General features: G+C 38.8%; 1 protein-coding gene across 5 annotated transcripts in view; it reads right to left on the reverse strand.

The window, feature by feature from the left end:
• UBE2G1 (ubiquitin conjugating enzyme E2 G1) overlaps nt 1-19,597 on the reverse strand; it is a 104,057-nt gene that overhangs the window by 24,730 nt on the left and 59,730 nt on the right. For 4 of the 5 annotated variants that reach the window (XR_004481917.2, XR_004481916.2, XM_033423172.2 and 1 more), the window contains exons 2-4: nt 8,107-8,154; nt 7,891-7,993; nt 161-258 (exon numbers count right to left, since the gene is read on the reverse strand). Coding sequence is in view for 3 of the 5 variants with exons in the window: in XM_033423172.2 (XP_033279063.1) it covers nt 161-258; nt 7,891-7,993; nt 8,107-8,154 (249 nt within the window). In the remaining 2 variants the exon portion in view is untranslated. The remainder of the gene's footprint in view (nt 1-160; nt 259-7,890; nt 7,994-8,106; nt 8,155-19,597) is intronic. The other variant, XM_004267021.4, reaches the window with a different exon arrangement.

Below are 19,597 nucleotides of genomic sequence, written 5' to 3' on the forward strand. Positions count from 1 at the left end.
GAATCTAAATCCAAGCCCATGTGCATAACAAACACAACAAACTTAGTACAAAAATTCCAACGCAATTTCATTGAGAACTACATCTTCCTTATTGACCTTGAAAACTTCAGGGACAGGCCATCATACTTGCAAATGTAAAAGTAAAACTAGATAAACTTACCATTTGGGTGCCAGATTTCTGTAATGAATTTCATTTTAGGAGGCCGAAGGGGATAATCTTTTGGGAAAGTGAGATGAGCCTTAAAAACACCACCTTCACTGGAAATACAAAAACAAAAACAAGTTCTTGCCTATAAGTTCCTGCTTATAAATAAGAAAATTATTAAAACAAACATAAAACAAGGATGCTAGTGCTAACATTATAAACAAAATAAATAATCTGGATTTCAAGCAGTTTACTTTACTCAAATATCCAGTTTAATAAACTGTCATACCTACCACCTTATTAAACTCTCAAAAAACAGTAAAATGAAAGAAACAGCTTTAAAAAAAGGCATCCAGATCAGATTACACGACTGCTGTGCTACAAACCTTTTAATCTCTTCCCACTGCACTTAAAACAAAATTTAAAAGTTAAGTTTAACATTGCCTATCAGGGTCAAGTTGCCAATTTCTCTACGTTGATCTCAATCTTCCACTCTTCTCTCTAGTTCCAGCCAGTCTTCTTTCTGTTCTTCAAACACAACAACCTTTTTCTCATCTGAGAGCTTATGTATTTTCTTATTCCCTCTCTGGGAACAGTTGTGCTGACCTTCAATCCATCCATCCATTTATTCATCTTATCATTTAACAAATATTTATTCAGTCTTTACGTGTCAGACACTGGGAGTACAGCAGTGAACAAAGCATAAAGTCTCTCAAGGAGTTTATAATTGGTGACTTTCCAAAGTAGGGCTGTGCAACAGAACTTTCACACACTAGAGGTGGTTTATAGTTATGCTGGCCAATATGTTAGCCACCAACCACTTGTATCAATAATATGGCGAGGGCTTCCCTGGTGGCGCAGTGGTTGAGCGTCCGCCTGCCAGTGCAGGGGACACGGGTTCGTGCCCCAGTCTGGGAAGATCCCACATGTCGCGGAGCGGCTGGGCCCGTGAGCCATGGCCGCTGAGCCTGTGCGTCCGGAGCCTGTGCTCTGCAACGGGAGAGGTCACAACAGTGAGGGGCCCACGTACCACACACACACAAAAAAAATATATATATATATATGGCTAGTACAACTGAGGAACGGAATTTTTAATCTTGTTTAATTCTAATAGGCACATGTGGCTGTGACTGTTGTGTTAAGGCACTGCAGAGCACTGTCATTTGCTTAGGAACTGTTCCTGAACAACTGTCAAAACAACGTAAGTCATTGTTAAAGAAAACCAATGAAAAAAAGTCAGCCTTATGGGGCAAAAACGACAAAGCCCCTGACTTGTGTCCTTGGTACTAGCTGTTTCCTCTGTTTGAAACACTGTTCTCCCTTTGTCATATTCAGAACGCAGCTTAAATGTTACCTCTTGAGAATGATTTTACTTGACTACCCAATCTTAACTAGCCACTGTGTCCCTCTATCACATGGACCTCTTTTCATTTCTTTATTGCAAAAGCAATTCACACCTCTGATTCTCTTATTGTAAGATGTACACCCCATCAGAGCAGGGTCATCTGACTGTGTTTGTTTCAGATCATCGAGAAATGGAATCCTCAGCTCATTAAATGATTTTCATTCATTAAACAAATAGATAATGATTATCTACCTATGGGAGGCACTGTTGTATGTAAAAGAATACAACAGGGACCAAAACATTAGAGATCACTGATTTATGGCACTTACCATTCTAGAGTCAGAGGAAAGTATCAAGAAAAATACCGGTAATAAATACTGGAATGATATGAGCAATCTATTGTTAAAATTTTTTTTTAATCTATAGAATAAGCCCATTTGCCTTTACAAAGAAAAAGTGAGGGTATGTTTATATACAAATAGAAAAATGTCTGGAAACATGACACCAATATATAATAATAATGGTTAATTAACTCTGAAGCACAAGATTATGAGATTTTTTTACTTTCTGCTTTGTACATTTTGATATACCATGAATTTTTAACCACAAGCAAGTATTAATTCTTATTGCCTTTTTCTAATCATAAAAGCAAGATGAGGGGAGTTAAACAAAGAAAGGTAGATCATTAACACCAAACACTTCTGAATACTTAGGAAAGGCCACTAGATTCCGAGTATAAAAAGTAACCTCGACTTTAAAAACCTCGAAACAGAGTAACTGAGAAATTAGAAGAAAGAAAATAAGGGTAGTAAAGGGCTTACCACGAAAAAGAAAGAATATCCTTTCCTTTTGCACAGGAAGAAAACAGACTGAATGTAGTACAGATATCCAGGGGTAAAAAGGAAGAAAGCTGACACATTTTATGCCTGCCTTATGGTCTTAATTTTCATAATTTATGAGACTATCTATTGAAGGGAAAAAACATGAAGACTTGAGGGAATGGAGACTAGAACAGCAGTTGTAAAGAGCGCATTACACTGTTAAGAGATAAGTCTACCTTCTCGGACTATGTTACCCCAACTGGATAAATTAGTGCCAAAACTGGCCTTAGGAAATATTAATTCTATGAACTAGTTTTTCAAACTGGGGCTGCAAAGCTAAGTAAGTGAGTCACTAACGAGTTTTCTTTATAAACAAATAAAAACAGAATAAAAAGGGCTTCCCTGGTGGCGCAGTGGTTGAGAGTCCGCCTGCTGATGCAGGGGACAAGGGTTCGTGCCCTGTTCCGGGAAGATCCCACATGCCGCAGAGCGGCTGGGCCCGTGAGCCATGGCCGCTGAGCCTATGCATCCGGAGCCTGTGCTCCGCAATGGGAGAGGCCGCAACAGTGAGAGGCCCGCGTACCGCAAAAAACAAAAACAAAAAGAAAAACAAAAACACTTTGAAAGCCACAAATACAGAAAACAGCCAAGAATCTATGTAAAACAACATCAAAACAGCTACCACAAAGCCCATGTACTTTATCCCACTGGTAAGACTATTCCCTGATACTAAGTTAGCTTTCCTGGGTCCCTGAGTTCTAACTGATATCAGATCTACTTAAAAGCTTTATATTAGGGGCTTCCCTGGTGGCGCAGTGGTTAAGAATCCACCTGCCAATGCAGGGGACATGGGTTCGAGCCCTGGTCCGGGAAGATCCCACATGCAGAACAACTAAGCCTGTGAGCCACAACTACTGAGCCCGCACACCACAACTACTGAAGCCTGCATGCCTAGAACCCGTGCTCCACAAGAGAAGCCACTGCAATGAGAAGCCCGCACACCACAACGAAGAGTAGCCTCCACTCGCTGCAACTAGAGAAAGCCTGCGCAACAAAGACCTAACACAGCCAAAAATAAATAAGTAAAATAAATTTTTTTTAAAAAAAAGCTTTATATTAGCTGATTGGAATCCCTATCATGAAAAATTGCCTTAGTCTATTGAATTATTTTCAATCTTTAAATTTTAATAGGACTATCCTTAAAAGTTTAAAGTACACAATTTTAACTCTGTCTGCAATGTCCTCACCCATTCTAAACTAATCATGCAGTTCCTTACAGTTTTTCTCCTACAGGTGGAATCTTTAACTTCTCTAATACCTGTGAAAATCCTACTTGTTATTTTTAAAAGCCTAGTTCAGTAGTCCCAACTTGTGGGCACAAACTTCTAGTGAACAGTGAACAGCCAAGTTAGCAAAAAACTCAGAACACTCAAAGAGTACAAAACATAGTAAACTAAATATTAAAATGTCACATATTCACTATTTTTCAAATATATAAAGATCTACTATGATGAACAAAATGGCAGTTTATGAAAAGCATCAATGAATTAAAAATACCTTCCCTCCCATTATACATTCTCTTCACAGGTATTAATAGTATAATTACTAGCATGATGTTAAAAAGAGGTATGAAACCAATAGTTTCACATTTGAAAAGGTTGAGAAATCTAGGCCTAGTTCAAGTTTCTTCTATTAGACTTCCCTTACTGTTTTTGTATTAAAATTATAAAAATCTTACAAGTATCAGATCCTATCATTCTACTTTGTCAGATCCTATCATTCTGCCATATTTACTTATTTAAATGATATACCATATGCTGCCATCTGAAATTTTGCTCAACACTGTTCTTTTATATATTCCTGATAATATCTGTCTCCTGTTTATTCATTTTTACCTGCCACAATTTTTCTATTACAATCAAAATGTTTGCTTCCGATTTCTTTTGCTATTACAAACAACAGAATGTTGAACATTCTGAACTCTTTCTAGGCATTGGGTTTTACCCTAGAAATGAAACAAGACAAAGTTTAAATAACTGTTTAAAGTCACACAGATAACAGTGATAGCCTCAGGGAGCTAAACAAAGACAGTCTCCAAAACTCACGTTCTTAAGCACTAAATGATAAGTGGCACGGCACTGCCATTGATCAATCAATTTCTAAGCCATGCAGGCAGGTTCATTCCCTCCAAAATTTCATTACAGAATATATGGCTTGCGCCTCTAAGTTTTAAACAGAACTGTGGAAGAATTTTGTTAGTGTAAAAGAATATTAATCAGAGAGTTTAGTTAGCCACCTCTTCATTTTCTATACCCACTCAAGGTAAGGCAATAATACTACAAAATACATATAATCTTAAGATTCTCCAAATTCGTCACATCATTGGCAGAGGTAGGAAACAAAATTAAGCATACTTCTTGAGCACACTAGCCATTAGTGATGAAAAAAAGAATAAGAGATACAGGAAAGGTACACATTCACCATTCCCTCATACAAATTTATAAGATTTATGATTACATGGTGCTACCCATGTCTCCTAAAGTTTCTGTAAAAACCTACTGCCATCCTACCTGACATTTTTCTTGCCGAGGATATGGGCAGCTAGCCACACTACTTGATAATCATTAGTCTGAAAATAGCAGGCATGTCACACCAGTTTCAGAATGTTTTTCGTAGAGAAAGCCTCAAGACGGGGCTTCGCTGGTGGTACAGCAGTTAGGAATCTGCCTGCCAATGCAGGGGACACGGGTGCAAGCCCTGGTCCGAGAAGATCCCACATGCCACAAAGCAACTAAGCCCGTGCACCACAACTATTGAGCCTGCGCTCTAGAGCCCACGAGCCACAATTACTGAGCCCGTGTGCCACAACTACTGAAGCTGGCGCGCCAAGAGCCCATGCTCCAAAACAAGAGAAGCCACCACAATGAGAAGTCCGTGCACCGCAAGGAAGAGTAGCCCCCGCTCGCTGCAACTAGAGAAAGCCAGCATGCAGCAACGAAGACCCAATGCAGCCAAAAATAAATAAATAATTTTATTTTTTTTTTTAATTCCTTATTTTCTAAGCCAGCTAAAATCCAATTTCTGTTGCTTGAAGCCAAAAGCCTACTAACTATTACAGTTACTAACTCTTCAGTTCCCACTTTAGACATCTCTTCCTCTGGGAAAAATTCCCTGACACAGTCATAACCTGCCATGCTACCAACGAGTTCTCACAACACCTAATGCCTCCCTCCATCATGGCTGTCCTCAAAGTGTATTAAATAACTATGCAATGAGCTGTCTTGCCAACTAAACTGTAACCTCTTTGGGAGCAGTGACTATTAGCTAATTCAAGATCATGTTCCTAGCATCTAGCATAAGAGTACTGAAAAAACTTGTGGAAACTAAATCAATGAGTAATGTAAATGCCAGTACACTGCTTTATTTTTGCAACCATTCTAAGTAGGAAGTTGCTAAAAGGGACGGCCTAAACTCAATAAATCATAAACCTCTTTTTTGAGGGCTTTAAAAACAATTTTATAACTATCAGCACATGAATTTTAGAAAAGGTCATTAATAAAAAGCAATCATACCAAAGTAATTTTGGATGATTATTATAAGGTCTGTCAATTGCATTAAGGCTTCATTACTCACAGGATGTTCAAAGTACGTGTGGCACTGAGGTTAAACTGCAGCCCAGGTGCAGCCAGTGCTCTCATCAGGAAGGGACAGTGCAGAAGTGGCAGCCAGTTGTCTCGTCAGCAACTCCAGAGGAGCTGCCACAAATGCTTCTGCTGTCCACACCTCAGATCAACAGCCAGCAGTTTTTAAATGTATACGAAAGGCCAGAAATAGATTTTTATTGGCGGCAAGAATGGCCTAATTAGTGCAATGAGTATTAAAGTGTCTCTCTTTGGTAAAGCTGAAGGGACACAACATATATATGGACCAGCTGATAATATTTAGAGATGCTTGCCACCATCACACGAAAAAAGTGTACGAATTTTGCAAGGTCCTTAGAGATCGAGGTCAAACCTGGATGCCTAGTTAATCTTCTACACAGACATTAGTTTAGAAGAATTTCTCTTGCTATCACATATCAACTTTAAGATTAACAAGATTCTGTCACTGGAATGTTGCTGTATCTCCCTTGAGTAAACCTTCACACAATATGTTTTGATTTAAAAACCTAGACGACCAGAACCTCATCAGGCTCATAGGCCAGGCTGTATGTATGATTTTTGTGTGCAAAATTTGGTAAGAAATTTGCTTTCAAATAAATAATATTAAGGTTATGGAGGAATACCTCTAGGATGGCTTTCATTGGCTACTGTTATTTACCAAACTAACATTGTAGAATGACTAAATTGAGTTATTTTAGTTTGCAACAATTACCAATGCAGAGACTTCCCTGGTGGCACAGTGGATAAGACTCCGAGCTCCCAATGCAGGGGGCCCGGGTTCAATCCTGGTCAGGGAACTGGATCCCACATGCATGCCACAACTAAGAGTTCATATGTCACAACTAATGAGCCTGCGAGCCGCAACTAAGACCTGGTGCAACCAAATAAACAAATAAATATTTTTAAATAAATAAATAAAAATAATACCATTAAAAAAACAATTACCAATGCAAACATACCGCTGGGAGATCAGCAAAAATTCTGATTGGGAACAGTTGTGACAAAACATAAATCATTTTTTTCAGACCTCAGAAAACCCCCAAATCAATACTACAGCTCAACTCTGTATGTCATATACCAGTTTGCTCTGGTATAGAACTAGCTCTGAATTTTCTCTTACATCAGGTGTTGGCGAAGGGGAGACAAAGGAGTTACCATCTCAGAACATCTAAAATAAAACTATTCTACCATCAAAAAAATGTTTGATGTATCCAAATCCTTGCTGCTTAGTACCATCAAGGACCACAGTTGAGTGACCAAGTATACTCCCCAAGAAGGTCCCTGCTGTCCTTCAGTTGTATTTCTTTGAGAAGGTTGCTGCATTTTTTTTTCAATACCTCAACTTCTATAAAAAGTGTGAGGGCTTCCCTGGTGGTGCAGTGGTTGAGAGTCCGCCTGCCGATGCAGGGGACACGGGTTCGTGCCCTGGTCCGGGAGGATCCCACATGCCGCGGAGCGGCTGGGCCCGTGAGCCATGGCCACTGAGCCTGTGCGTCTGGAGCCTGTGCTCCGCAACGGGAGAGGCCACAACAGTGAGAGGCCAGCGTACCGCAAAAAAAAAAAAAAAAAAGTGTGAGACTTGTACTAGTCACTAACATCAGATAGTCAAGATCCATCTTACAGAACATTAAATATTAGTAAGTTTAAGTTGGTCTGCAAACACACAGAACAGAAAATCAGACTGTGGTCTTTGAATCTAAAAATGTATTACATAACGTATTTAAGAAATTCCATCTTTTTCTGTTGCTCTTTGATTACACCACATTCTGTTGTGTATCTTTACATCAATTAATAGTGATTAATTAAAACTGATTAACTTTATCACTTTTATAAACTGGGAAACTTCAGTTTGTCAAAATAGTTTATATTTCAATTGCTAAAAGAGCTCCACTTGGATGTTAGTTCCATTATACTTACTAAAGTGTATCTGGAGGACCAATAATAAGGACTTCCCATCGGTAGAGATCATTGTCATCTATTAAACCTGCTGAAAAGCCTTCCACTGGGTTTTTGTTGAGTTCTGTGGAAAAAGAAAATGTTTATCAAAAATTTTAAGTAAATAATCTTCACCCAACATTCATTACAGAACTTGAATATACATGTTATAAATTCTAACCTGTTAAATGAACACACCTGGATCCATTAGCAAAATGCTACCTGATGTCCAAAACATTTCCATTTCTATAACACAAAGAAGCAATGGGTAAAGCAAAGTATCCAGAAAATCAACTTCTACCGTGCCCTTTTACTTCTACCCTGGTTTCCAGCTAGGTTCTCACCATTCTAGTAGCTCCCTAGTGGTATATAGGTATAGCCATACAGAGAGCTTATTAAAATGCAGGTGTCAGGACTTCCCTGGTGGTCCAGTGGTTAAGACTCCACACTCCCAATGCAGAGGGCCCGGGTTTGATCCCTGGTCAGGGAACTAGATCCCACATGTCACAACTAAGACCCAGAACAGCCAAATAAATAAATAAACGTTTTTTTAAAATAAAAAATAAATTAAATAAAATAAAATGCAGGTGTCAGGCCCATCCCCTAGAGATTCTGGTTCAGAGGGAAATCAAACCAATATTTCTGGTAATTCTTATGCTGTGGTCTTTAGGATACATATTCAGAAACACCAAGAGTGCCTGATACCTTTTCATTGGAATTTGCTGCTTAAGCAACCTTCATTTATACTAATAACTATAAGTCTACATGAGTAAGTCCTCTGTATTCTTGGGGATATACAACTACAGTTGGCGTTCATGTGCGGCCCATCAGACTCTGAGCACAGAGAGAGCAGAGGCTCCATCCATCCTGCCTATGTGTGTTGACCCCCTTGCTGACCAGAGTTTCCAGCACCCAGGAGTAGCTTAAGAATAATAGCTGGATAGCCAGGAGATGGAAGCAACCTAAGTGTCCAACATCGGATGAATGGATAAAGAAGATGTGGCACGTATATACAATGGAATATTGCTCAGCCATAAAAAGAAACGAAATTGAGTTATTTGTAGTGAGGTGGATGGACCTAGAGTCTGTCATACAGAGTGAAGTAAGTCAGAAAGAGAAAGACAAATACCGTATGCTAACACATATAAATGGAATCTAAGGGGAAAAAATGTCATGAAGAGCCTAGGGGTAAGAGGGGAATAAAGATACAGAGCTACTAGAGAATGGACTTGAGGATATGGGGAGGGGGAAGGGTAAGCTGTGACAAAGTGAGAGAGTGGCATGGACATATATACACTACCAAACTTAAAATAGATAGCTAGTGGGAAGCAGCCGCATAGCACAGGGAGATCAGCTTGGTGCTTTGTGACCACCTAGAGGGGTGGGATAGGGAAGGTGGGAGGGAGGGAGACGCAAGAGGGAAGAGATATGGGAACATATGTATATGTATAACTGATTCACTTTGTTATAAAGCAGAAACTAACACACTATTGTAAAGCAATTATACTCCAATAAAGATGTAAAAAAAAAAATATGCACGAAAAAAAGAATAATAGCTGGAGCCTACAGGAACAGCAGTAGCAACATGAGATTTTCCTCTTCCAGAGAGAGTGCTCTAGCACGGATGGGGAATGACGGGGGCTGGGGATGAGAACAGAGGCAAAGAACTAGTGAGGTGGCGGGGAAACAGGCCATGAGGGCACCTTAGAGGAGACAGGTAAGAAACAGTTCCTAGAGACACAGAGCTTAATAAAGTAATGACCAATCCATGGTGAGCGTCATGTCAGGATTTTTTAAACAGCTTCAATGAGATATAATTGACATTCGGTAAGTTGCGCATATTTAAATTACATTATTTTTTTACATATTGATATATGTATGCAGCTGTGAAGCCATCACCACAGTCACGATTGTGTGTGCGTATAAATATATGAATCACCAACAAGCGGCACTGGTTGGCTCAAACTGAGAAGTGGGACAAAGCACACAGGAGAGCGATTGAGAGAGGGCTTGCTGGGAGGCTGAACAGGTTTGTAATTCTCATATAATTCCTGCCATCATCCTCAAGGAGCTCAGTCTCATGATAAGTAAGTATAATACAACTCAGAGTGCTATAAAAGACTGAACAAAGTGTGTTAGTAACTGAGAAGAAAATATTAATTTTTTGAGGAATCAGAGGTGGTTATTTCAACAGATTTAACACTCCAACATGCCAGTGAAACACAGAGAGAGCCAAAAGTGAAAGTTTATTTATATTTAAACGTGAATGGCTTCTTTTCTCAAAATTTGAGGGGAGATTTTTTTTTTTAATTTATAAGTCTAGTATTTTTGCCTAACTGGCAAAACAGATTTTTATAAATAGTTTTAAATCAGTACTGTGTTTTGAAACACAAGAAATGCATTTTTACTTTTAAACAGCTATTCTAAGACATTTTAAAAATACTGAAAATGCAAAGAAATAGTATTTCAATCTTGTTATTTTGTTTATCAATGCAAACATTTACTGAGTGCCAATATGCTGCAGACATACTGGGAAAGATCTGAAAGTCCCACTTTTACTGTCAACTGAGGGACAGAGTGGAGCATAGACAATTACAATCTGGGCAGGTAAAGTCTACACTGAGTTATCTCATTTCTAACCTTTCTCTAGACAAACACTGGTATATTACTTAGACCATTTTCTCCAACACTCCAACATATGCAAGAGTCTTATGGAAGATTCTATAATTTATCTAGAAATCACCTAATGGTTGCATTTTACATCAGAAGTTCAGTGGAATTTTATAAATGTAGGTGGGTAAATTCTTAAATTAGCATACATGGTCAAAATTACCCTTGAAAACGTCCTTACACTTTCCATAAAGTAAATTATTCCTTCTCACTTTTGTCAGTACACCATAAGTTCTTTAAAAATCTTTTGCACATTCTTTCCACGCTTTTCTTCTACAGGAGTGATTGTGTCCATTCCTTGTTTCATTAAGTAATGCAAAAGTAATGCTGCAAGATGTCCATCTATCTCAGTTTTGTCATGGCTTTTGCCCATAGCGTGGATCCTCATAGCCTAGATCCATGGGTATTTAACAGGCTTAATCTACCTATTAGTGGCAGATCGTTACCTACCTTCATGATTCCTTCAAGGTCCAATTCCTCCATGGGGCCTTCCCTAAATAACTTACCAAATAATCTTCTTTTGACTTCTGCTAAATTCCTATTAATCATACTTTTAGTCTGTACTGCATCACCCGGCACTTAACTATCAGCTCCTGATTCCCATAGAAGTAAACAGGCAATTAAATGCTCCAACATTAGTATAAGAATTTGGAGGGGCACAAAGAAGGGCACATTATAATCATGAAGAGACAGAAAGGCATCTAAAAAGAGAAGAGACATCTGAAATAAGACAAAGGATTTTGGTGGAGAAGGTGCAAGGCTTACACAGAGGAACATATACAAAAACTTGAAATATGGAGATCAGCATATGGGGGGCGGAGGGGCGTCATACAGCTGAAGCTAGATAGCATGTCGGAAGGACTGCAAAGAGCCTTTAGAAGCCATGTTAGTTTAGACTTTATCCAGAGAGAAATGACGAGCCTTTGAAGAGTTTGTTTTTGTTTTGTTTTGTTTTTAAAACAATGAGGTGACCTCATGAGATTTACTTTTTCAAAAACCAATCTCTCAGTATATGAAAGATATGTGGAAAAAAAGTATGTGAAAGAGTAAGGCCATGTGATGACGAAGAAACCAGAAAGGAAGCTATTAAAGTAATCCTGAAAAGTGTACCTTTAGTATATGGTAGTGGGAATAATAAACAGGGATACACAGGAGATAGAATCCATCAACCAAGTTTGGTGATGTGGGGGGTTTTAGATGATAAGCCAAAATTGACACACATTTCCTCAAAAAGTTTATAAACATTGAGTTACCATATAGCCCAGTAATTACACTCCTACGTATATACCCAGGAGAAATGAAAACATCTACCCATATAGGAATTTGTACCCAAATGTTTATACTGCAGCATTATCCATAACAGTCAAAAAGTGGAAACAACCCAAATGTCCATCAATGAATGAACAAATTATGATATATACATACAATGGAATATTATTCAGCCATTAAAAAGGAATTTAAGTGCTGATACATGCTACAACTTAGATGAACCTCAAAAACATCAGGCTAAGTGAAAGAAACCAGACACATAAGGTGACATATTGTATGGCTCCTTTTATATCCACAAATCCGGAGACAGAAAGCAAAATGGGGGTGAGGGTGGGGGGGTGGGATGGGATGGAGATAGAGTATGATAAATGAGTATGGGAGTTTTTGGTGGGGTGATGAAAATGTTTCGAAACTGAAAAGAGACGGTGGTTGCACAACATTGTGAATACACTAAATACCACTGAACTGTACACTTTAACATGGCTAGTTTTTTTAAAAAATGGTTGGTTTTATGTTATCTGAATTTCAACTCAATTTTTTAAAATGATAAATAGGTTTCTACATAGGGCAACTGGGTAGGAGTCTGTTTTTTTCTCTGAAATGGGAATTATAATAAAGATGTGCTGATTTTAGGGGTGAGGGAAAGAAATAATGATAGGTTTGGTTTTAAGTACCTACGGGGCATAAACAACACATTGTTTTGTTTGTTTTTTTATATCTTTACTGGAGTATAATTGCTTTACAATGTTGTGTTAGTTTCTGCTGTACAACAAGGCGAATCAGCAATATGTATACATATATCTCCATATCCCCTCCTCCCTCTTGAGCCTCCCTCCCACCCTCCCTATCCCACCCCTCTAAGGTCGTCACAAAGCACCGAGCTGATCTCCCTGTGCTATGTGGCAGCTTCTCACTAGCTATCTATTTTACATTTGGTAGTGTATATATCAGTGCCACTCTCTCACTTCGTCCCAGCTTCCCGCCCCCGCCCCGTGTCCTCAAGTCTGTTCTCTACGTCTGCATCTTTATTCCTGCCCTGCCACTAGGTTCATCAGTACCGTTAAATACACTGTTTTAAAAAGAAATTTGAGCTAGAGACTTGGGGTTATCAGAATATTGCTGATAATTGAAGCCATAAGAGTGGTTAGTGGCATCACCCAAAGAAGAGCCTGAAGTGTGAACTGTAGAGAATCTAACTAAAGGAATTCTAGAGAATACCAATATTGGGGGGATTAAAACAAAGAAGTGGCTACAAAAGTGACAGAAGTAGGAAGAAAAGCAGGAAAAAGCTAGATCAAAGAAGCCAAAGGAGGGCTTCCCTGGTGGTGCAGTGGTTGAGAGTCCGCCTGCCGATGCACGGGACACGGGTTTGTGCCCTGGTCCGGGAAGATCCCACATGCCGCGGAGCGGCTGGGCCCTTGAGCCATGGCCACTCAGCCTGCGCTCCGCAACGGGAGAGGCCACAACAGTGAGAGGCCCATGTACCACAAAAAAAAAAAAAAGAAGAAGCCAAAGGAGATGCATTCCAAGGAGAAAGTTACCAACAACGACAATTACACGCTGCTCAGCAAAGAGGGGGTCTAAATTCAGTCTACTGGGTTCAGTTAAAAGAAGGGCAAGGCTGCCCTAGGCCTAAGTATTTAGTTTCCGTGCAATGGTAAAGCAGAGACAGGCCATGCCGGCAACACTAAATTGACAAAAAGAAGGTGAAGCAGAAAAATACAGGTGGAAACTTTTTCTAGAAGTTTGTGATGGGAAAGTATAGTAGCCATAAGCAGATGAAATTCGAGCAGGTTTTTTTTAATGGGAAAGGCCAACGAAAGATGTTTAAACATCCTATCACATTTAAATGTTAACAGAGATACCTCATTCTATATTTGAATCCAAATATAAACAATAAAATTTAGCTGGAAAAAAATGCAGATTTATTTTTTAACATACTCTTGGGTGGAGGTGGCCTTCCTAAGCAGAACACAAAACTCAACAGTCAGATTATACTACACAGCATATTTTAAATCCACTATAGCAATAAAGCTTAAATACAAATGAGAGACTGGGAGAGAATATTTGCAGTACAATAGGTAAAAGTCTAATATCCCTAATACAAATAGAGTTACTGTAAATCAAAAGAAAGAGTAAACATGCAAAGGGTACAAACATAATGGGGGAAAATGGAAATTGCTAACAAACACAAAAATCTAGCCTACTTAAGATAAATATTTAAACCAAGAAGTGCCCATGCTTGGGTTTCTTCTTAGATTCCTAAGGTATTACAGAGAAGTTCTGAATGTGACAAAGATAAAGATACATTTTTTTCTGAATGCTACCTGGACACAAGTAGAGTTGGAAAGAGCTAGAAAGAGCTCTCTTCCCCTCATATCATGAATGCTAAAACAAAATTATAAAGTTCTAAAGCACACAAAACTAATCAATAATATTAGAAATCAGAACGATATCATCTTTTCTTCTTTTTCTTTCAGAGTGGTGAATGAGAGTGGTATATGGGACGAAGAATGAAAGAGACTTCTGGGATGCTAGTAATGGCATGCTGTACATAATATTTATGCATTTTTCTTTGTATATATAATACTTCAATTTTTAAAACTCAGTAAATCCCAAAGCGCCAGTGATTGTTAAATGAAAGTTATGTATGCATGCTGTGAATCTGGAAATCACTGTGGGCCAAAATGGTCTACAAACCATGAATTAAAAAAGAAATCAAGGGCAAGGTAATATCCTTGAGAATAATGATTTAGATAGGTATAAGTAATGGAAAATAATGCATGAGCAGGCTTGCTATGATAGAGTCATTATTTAAGAATAAGACTAAAAGAGAATGGGGAGTACATATGAAAAGTAAAAACTCCACAGTCCTGAACCTGAATCAGAAGTATCGATGTGAATTCACAATATAGCTTTAAAAATGCTGAGCTCTGTCCACTAAAAAGGTCGAGAAAAATGACCAACTCTGTAGCAATGAGAATCCCTAGTGCCCAGAATATGGTCTCCAAATATGAGTTATACCTAAAGGGAGCAAGGCTCTTCAGAAAAATGGCTGATTCCAGGTCTGGGGTAGGAAATATTCTAGGATCATTTCATACCAGATAAAAAGGAAGCTATCAAATAATACTATGGTCTTGTTAAAAGTACTCAGCCAACTTGAAGAGATTCCCACTGGCTCAATATGGGACAATTTGAGTATCAACAGTTAATAACCACAAAGGATTGAAACATATGTTTTAACCCATGAGTTGAAAAACAGTGACTTAAAAAACAACAAACTAATTGGTCCCATTACAGGATGCTAATAAACCATTTTGTTATTTTGAAAACTAATTTTTTTAAAAAAAGGCGAAGGAATCAAGATTTATTCTTCCTTTTCTATACAAATGTTATTGTCAGGAAATCAAACAGTAACTACTATTTGATCAAATGAGTTCTCTCTCTATAGAAATGGTGCAGTTAAAAAATGAAAAATTATGGGAGGGAGGCTCAAGAGGGAGGGGATATGGGAATATATGTATACATATAGTTGATTCACTTTGTTATACAGCAGAAACTAACACAACACTGTAAAGCAATTATACTCCAATAAAGATATTTTTTTAAAAAAAGAAAAATTATTGAAACATTGCCATTTTTTCATTTTAACCTAGGCATTTTAGAAAGGACAACCAGACATTAACGTCTCCTGATAAATAAACCACCACTTACGAAGTGATCTCACCAGAACCCCCAGACACAATTCCCAATTTATAGAAAATACAGAGAAATATGTTTAAGAACATTCCCGAGACACAATTAGCAAAATCTATACTTTGGAAAGTTCTAAAAAGCAAGGCCTAGAATCCTCAATAAATATACTGCAACAGGAAACAACAGAGCGGACTGAATTCAAACTTTTAAATAATGTATGACACGTGCACAAATTTAGAGGCTGACTAGATCTAACAATATTAAATTATTGTTAATTTTTTCAAGTGTGGTAATGATAATGTGTTGGTTTTTTACTCCCATTTTTTTTTTTTAGAGATACATTTACAGACAAACAATGATGATGTTTGAGGATGTGCTTCAAAATCACAAGAGACGGGGGGTGGGGGTGGGGGGCAGAGACAGATCAATCAAGAGTGGTTGTGACCTAATAACTGTTGAGGCTAGGTGAGCACATGGAGGTTCGCTGTACAGTCAGTCTACTTTGGTATTATTATATGTTTAAAGTTTTTTCTCCATGAAAGTTTTTTTAAATGCAAAAAAAAACCAGTTTTAATGTAGTCTAAAATAATGGTTTACAATATTTTGTTGATCATGTGAAAATAAACCTTCACTGAGCCTTGGCAAAAATACAAGGTGTCTCAAAATAACAACATTCAAAGACCCAAGTATGTCATTTTATACTTGGCTATTAAGAAAATAAGCTACTTTAACTGTAAATACCCTTTGCCAAGACTAAGTCTAACAGCTACAAAGCTAAATACAAACTGTTATTTATAGTCTAGAAATGATGTTCCTTTATGTCTCAATGGTTGTAGTCTCCTGCTCTGGGGAATGTGCATTCCCGCCAAGTTTATTTATGTATCACACAGCTGGCTGTAAGGTGCATTTCTGTAAAGTTACTATTTTTATGCTGGCTTCATTTTGAACTGCTGAAATCTCAGATAGAACCTTTTATCCAGACACTATCTAATTACTCTTCCTAAGTATTGAGATGGTTTGTCAAAACAATTTTGACCTTATTATCAGAGGAATAAATTGCCATATTACTTTAAAACACTCATCGCCAGAAACCAAGTCACCAAAATTAACTGGGAAAATATTCCTGTCTTGCAAATGTCCATTAACTAACCAATATCAAAAAAAGTAATGTATCAGCAAACAACCAACGGTTTGTTCATATTTCCTCTAAAGGTTTTTTAAATGCATCAATTAAATCACCTTTACAGATTTCTGGTAAACTTTAAAAGTCTGCTTAAAATCAGAATTTTTTTCTTTACACTATGTCATAAACCAGGGCTAACTTGATTTCCTAATCCAAAACATTTTCAACCTAGATGAATCTCTTTCACTGTGCTTCAAAAACATAAGGAATATGGAACAAGCAGAAGGGGTCAGAGATAGTATCTCGCAAAGATTTTGCCAATATGCTTCTGAAAGGATTTGCTTGGCAGAATGCCAGACCACATTCCTAAAATAGCACTTAAGGAAGTTCTGCTGCCTGTAATGTTTCACCTTGCTTACATCCTCTTCAAACACTTATTACCTAAGGGCTCTTCAACAGTAAGTCCTGAGTATGTTGTTGTTTGTGCTTAAATACAGCAGCAGCAGCTCATATCTCTGACAAGATGTGCTGTGGCAGGAATTCCCCACAGTACATAAAATGTTACACCTTGACACTATAGTCTACGCTTATTTTTTAGAAATAATTTGATAAAGACACGATGCGCAGGGGGGCGGGGGGAAGGGGGCGAACACAACACTTGTGAATTTCATCTCAGAAGAGAAAATATGGGCCATAGTTTGGCACAGAGTATGGTATTATGTCAGTCAAACCTGGGTTTGAATGCCAACCTCTCTCACTACCCTTAGCACCTTAAACAAGTCATTTCTCTTTTTGAGTGTAATATGCAAAACACTGTCCATCTTAGAGTACAATAAATGTCAATTGTCCATTTTCCTCCTTTGAAATTGCTCATTAGACTACAGGCTATAAAATGAATACAGGGACTTCCCTGGTGGCGCAGTGGTTGGGAATCCGCCTGCCAATGCAGGGGACCAGGGTTTCAGCCCTGGTCGGGGAGGATCCCACATGCTGCCGAGCAACTGAGCCCGTGCACCACAACTACTGAGCCTGCGTTCTAGAGCCCGAGAGCCACAACTACTGAGTCCGCATGCCACAACTACTGAAGCCCACATGCCTAGAGCCCCGTGCTCTGCGACAAGAGAAGCCACGGCAATGAGAAGCCCGCGCACCGCAATGAAGATTGGCCCCAGCATGCCGCAACTAGAGGAAGCCTGCATGCAGCAATGAAGACCCAATGCAGCCAAAAATTAATTAATTAATTAAAAAATAAATAAAATAAAATGAATACAATGTTCTTTAGAATCTCAAGAACAAGCCATACCTTAAATACTTCTTTTTGGAAATACTACCCACCCCTGAACATCACACTGAACTGCTTGTTTTGGTGTTGTTTATTCTGTACCAATTTATTCTGTACCCCATACCCCAGGGCCATAAAAATAAGTGAGTGAATACCTGACAAGCCAAAAGAATGAGATCTCGCTGAGGATTTTTAAAATCACAATTAAACAAAGGGAGCCCCAATCCATGGGGGAGCCTGAGGGCTGCCAATAGCCACAGCTCAAATCTCAAAGAGAAAACAGATATGTGAAAATGAAGCCAAAATGAAGTCAAATACGCAAAAGTAAGCAACAAGAAGAGAGGTCCTAACAGAATTCTAGTTCCTTAAACCTGGTACCTGCCCTCTTCCATAAATTTGGTTAAGGGTCATTTTTCCTTTTTTATCTAAACTTACTCTAGTTCAATTCCTGCCACTTCCAACTAAGAGTACGCTTTTCTCCATTCAAAGAGTCGTATTTTTAAGCTTTCGTCCCAGTTGGTCTCTAGTCAGTTTCCCCTCGAATACTGTATAGCAGTGGCTCCTAGCTTTCCTTTACCCTCAGCCACGTTACACAGGGGTTACAATTGGTTCTCAGCAGGGCTGGCAGGGTATGATCACCCCCAAAGGCAGATGAATGGGGTAATCTATTCACTCTGCCACCAACTGCTGAGGGTGAGAATCATTAACCACTTCACTCCATGCTGATTTTCTTAAGTACTACTCAAATTAAATTAATATTTCTAATAGCTCTTATCTCCTTATCTATTTGTTTTGTATAAAACTAGGTAAGTTGCACTGCTTCATGTATCAATACATGGAATGTGCTTTTTTTTCTTTCTTCTTTTTGCGGGGGGGGGGGGGGGCTGGGGGTGGAGGGGGTGGGGGTGCACCATGTCACACAGCTTGCAGGATCTTAGTTCTCAGACCAGGGATTGAACCCTGGTCATGGCAGTGAAAGCGACGAGTCCTAACCACTGGACCACCAGGGAAGTCCCTGGAATGTGCTTCCTTTTGTATTTCTCCAGGTTTCAGCAACCTCAAAGTGAAGTCTACATCTCCTTACCATCCCTTGTTATACTCACTTGCATGAACAGCGTCACAATCAAAATTCCCCTAACACGATGATGAGGTTCTCAAATCTCCATTCCAACTAACTTCGAGCTCTCTTCAACCACCTAATACTACATATAAAAACCCAGGAAGACTTCAGAAAAACAGTCTCAAAGAAATTACAGAAATATGAAAGAAGATATTATAAAGGAACAGAGACCTGAAAGGCAAAGTATAAGAGTTTAGAAAAGAACAAAGACAGGGATTACAGTCATTTTAGAAATTTTAAAATTGGGGGGTGGGGGGTGGGGGCGGGGGAGATACAAGACAAATCATGGTCATAACTTTAAGAAATATACCTTAAATGGGACTTCCCTGGTGGTCCCGTGGTAAAGAATCCACCTTACAATGCAGGGGACTCAAGTTCGAACCCTGGTCAGGGAACTAAGATCCCACATGCTGCGGGGCAACTAAGCCCATGCGCCGCAACTAATGAGCCTGCACTCTAGAGCCTGTGCATCACAGCTAGAGAAGAGAAAACCCACGCACCACAACAAAGAGCCCGCGCGCCGCCAAAA

Source organism: Orcinus orca, chromosome 19, assembly GCF_937001465.1.
Source record: "Orcinus orca chromosome 19, mOrcOrc1.1, whole genome shotgun sequence".
Taxonomy (NCBI): domain Eukaryota; kingdom Metazoa; phylum Chordata; class Mammalia; order Artiodactyla; family Delphinidae; genus Orcinus; species Orcinus orca.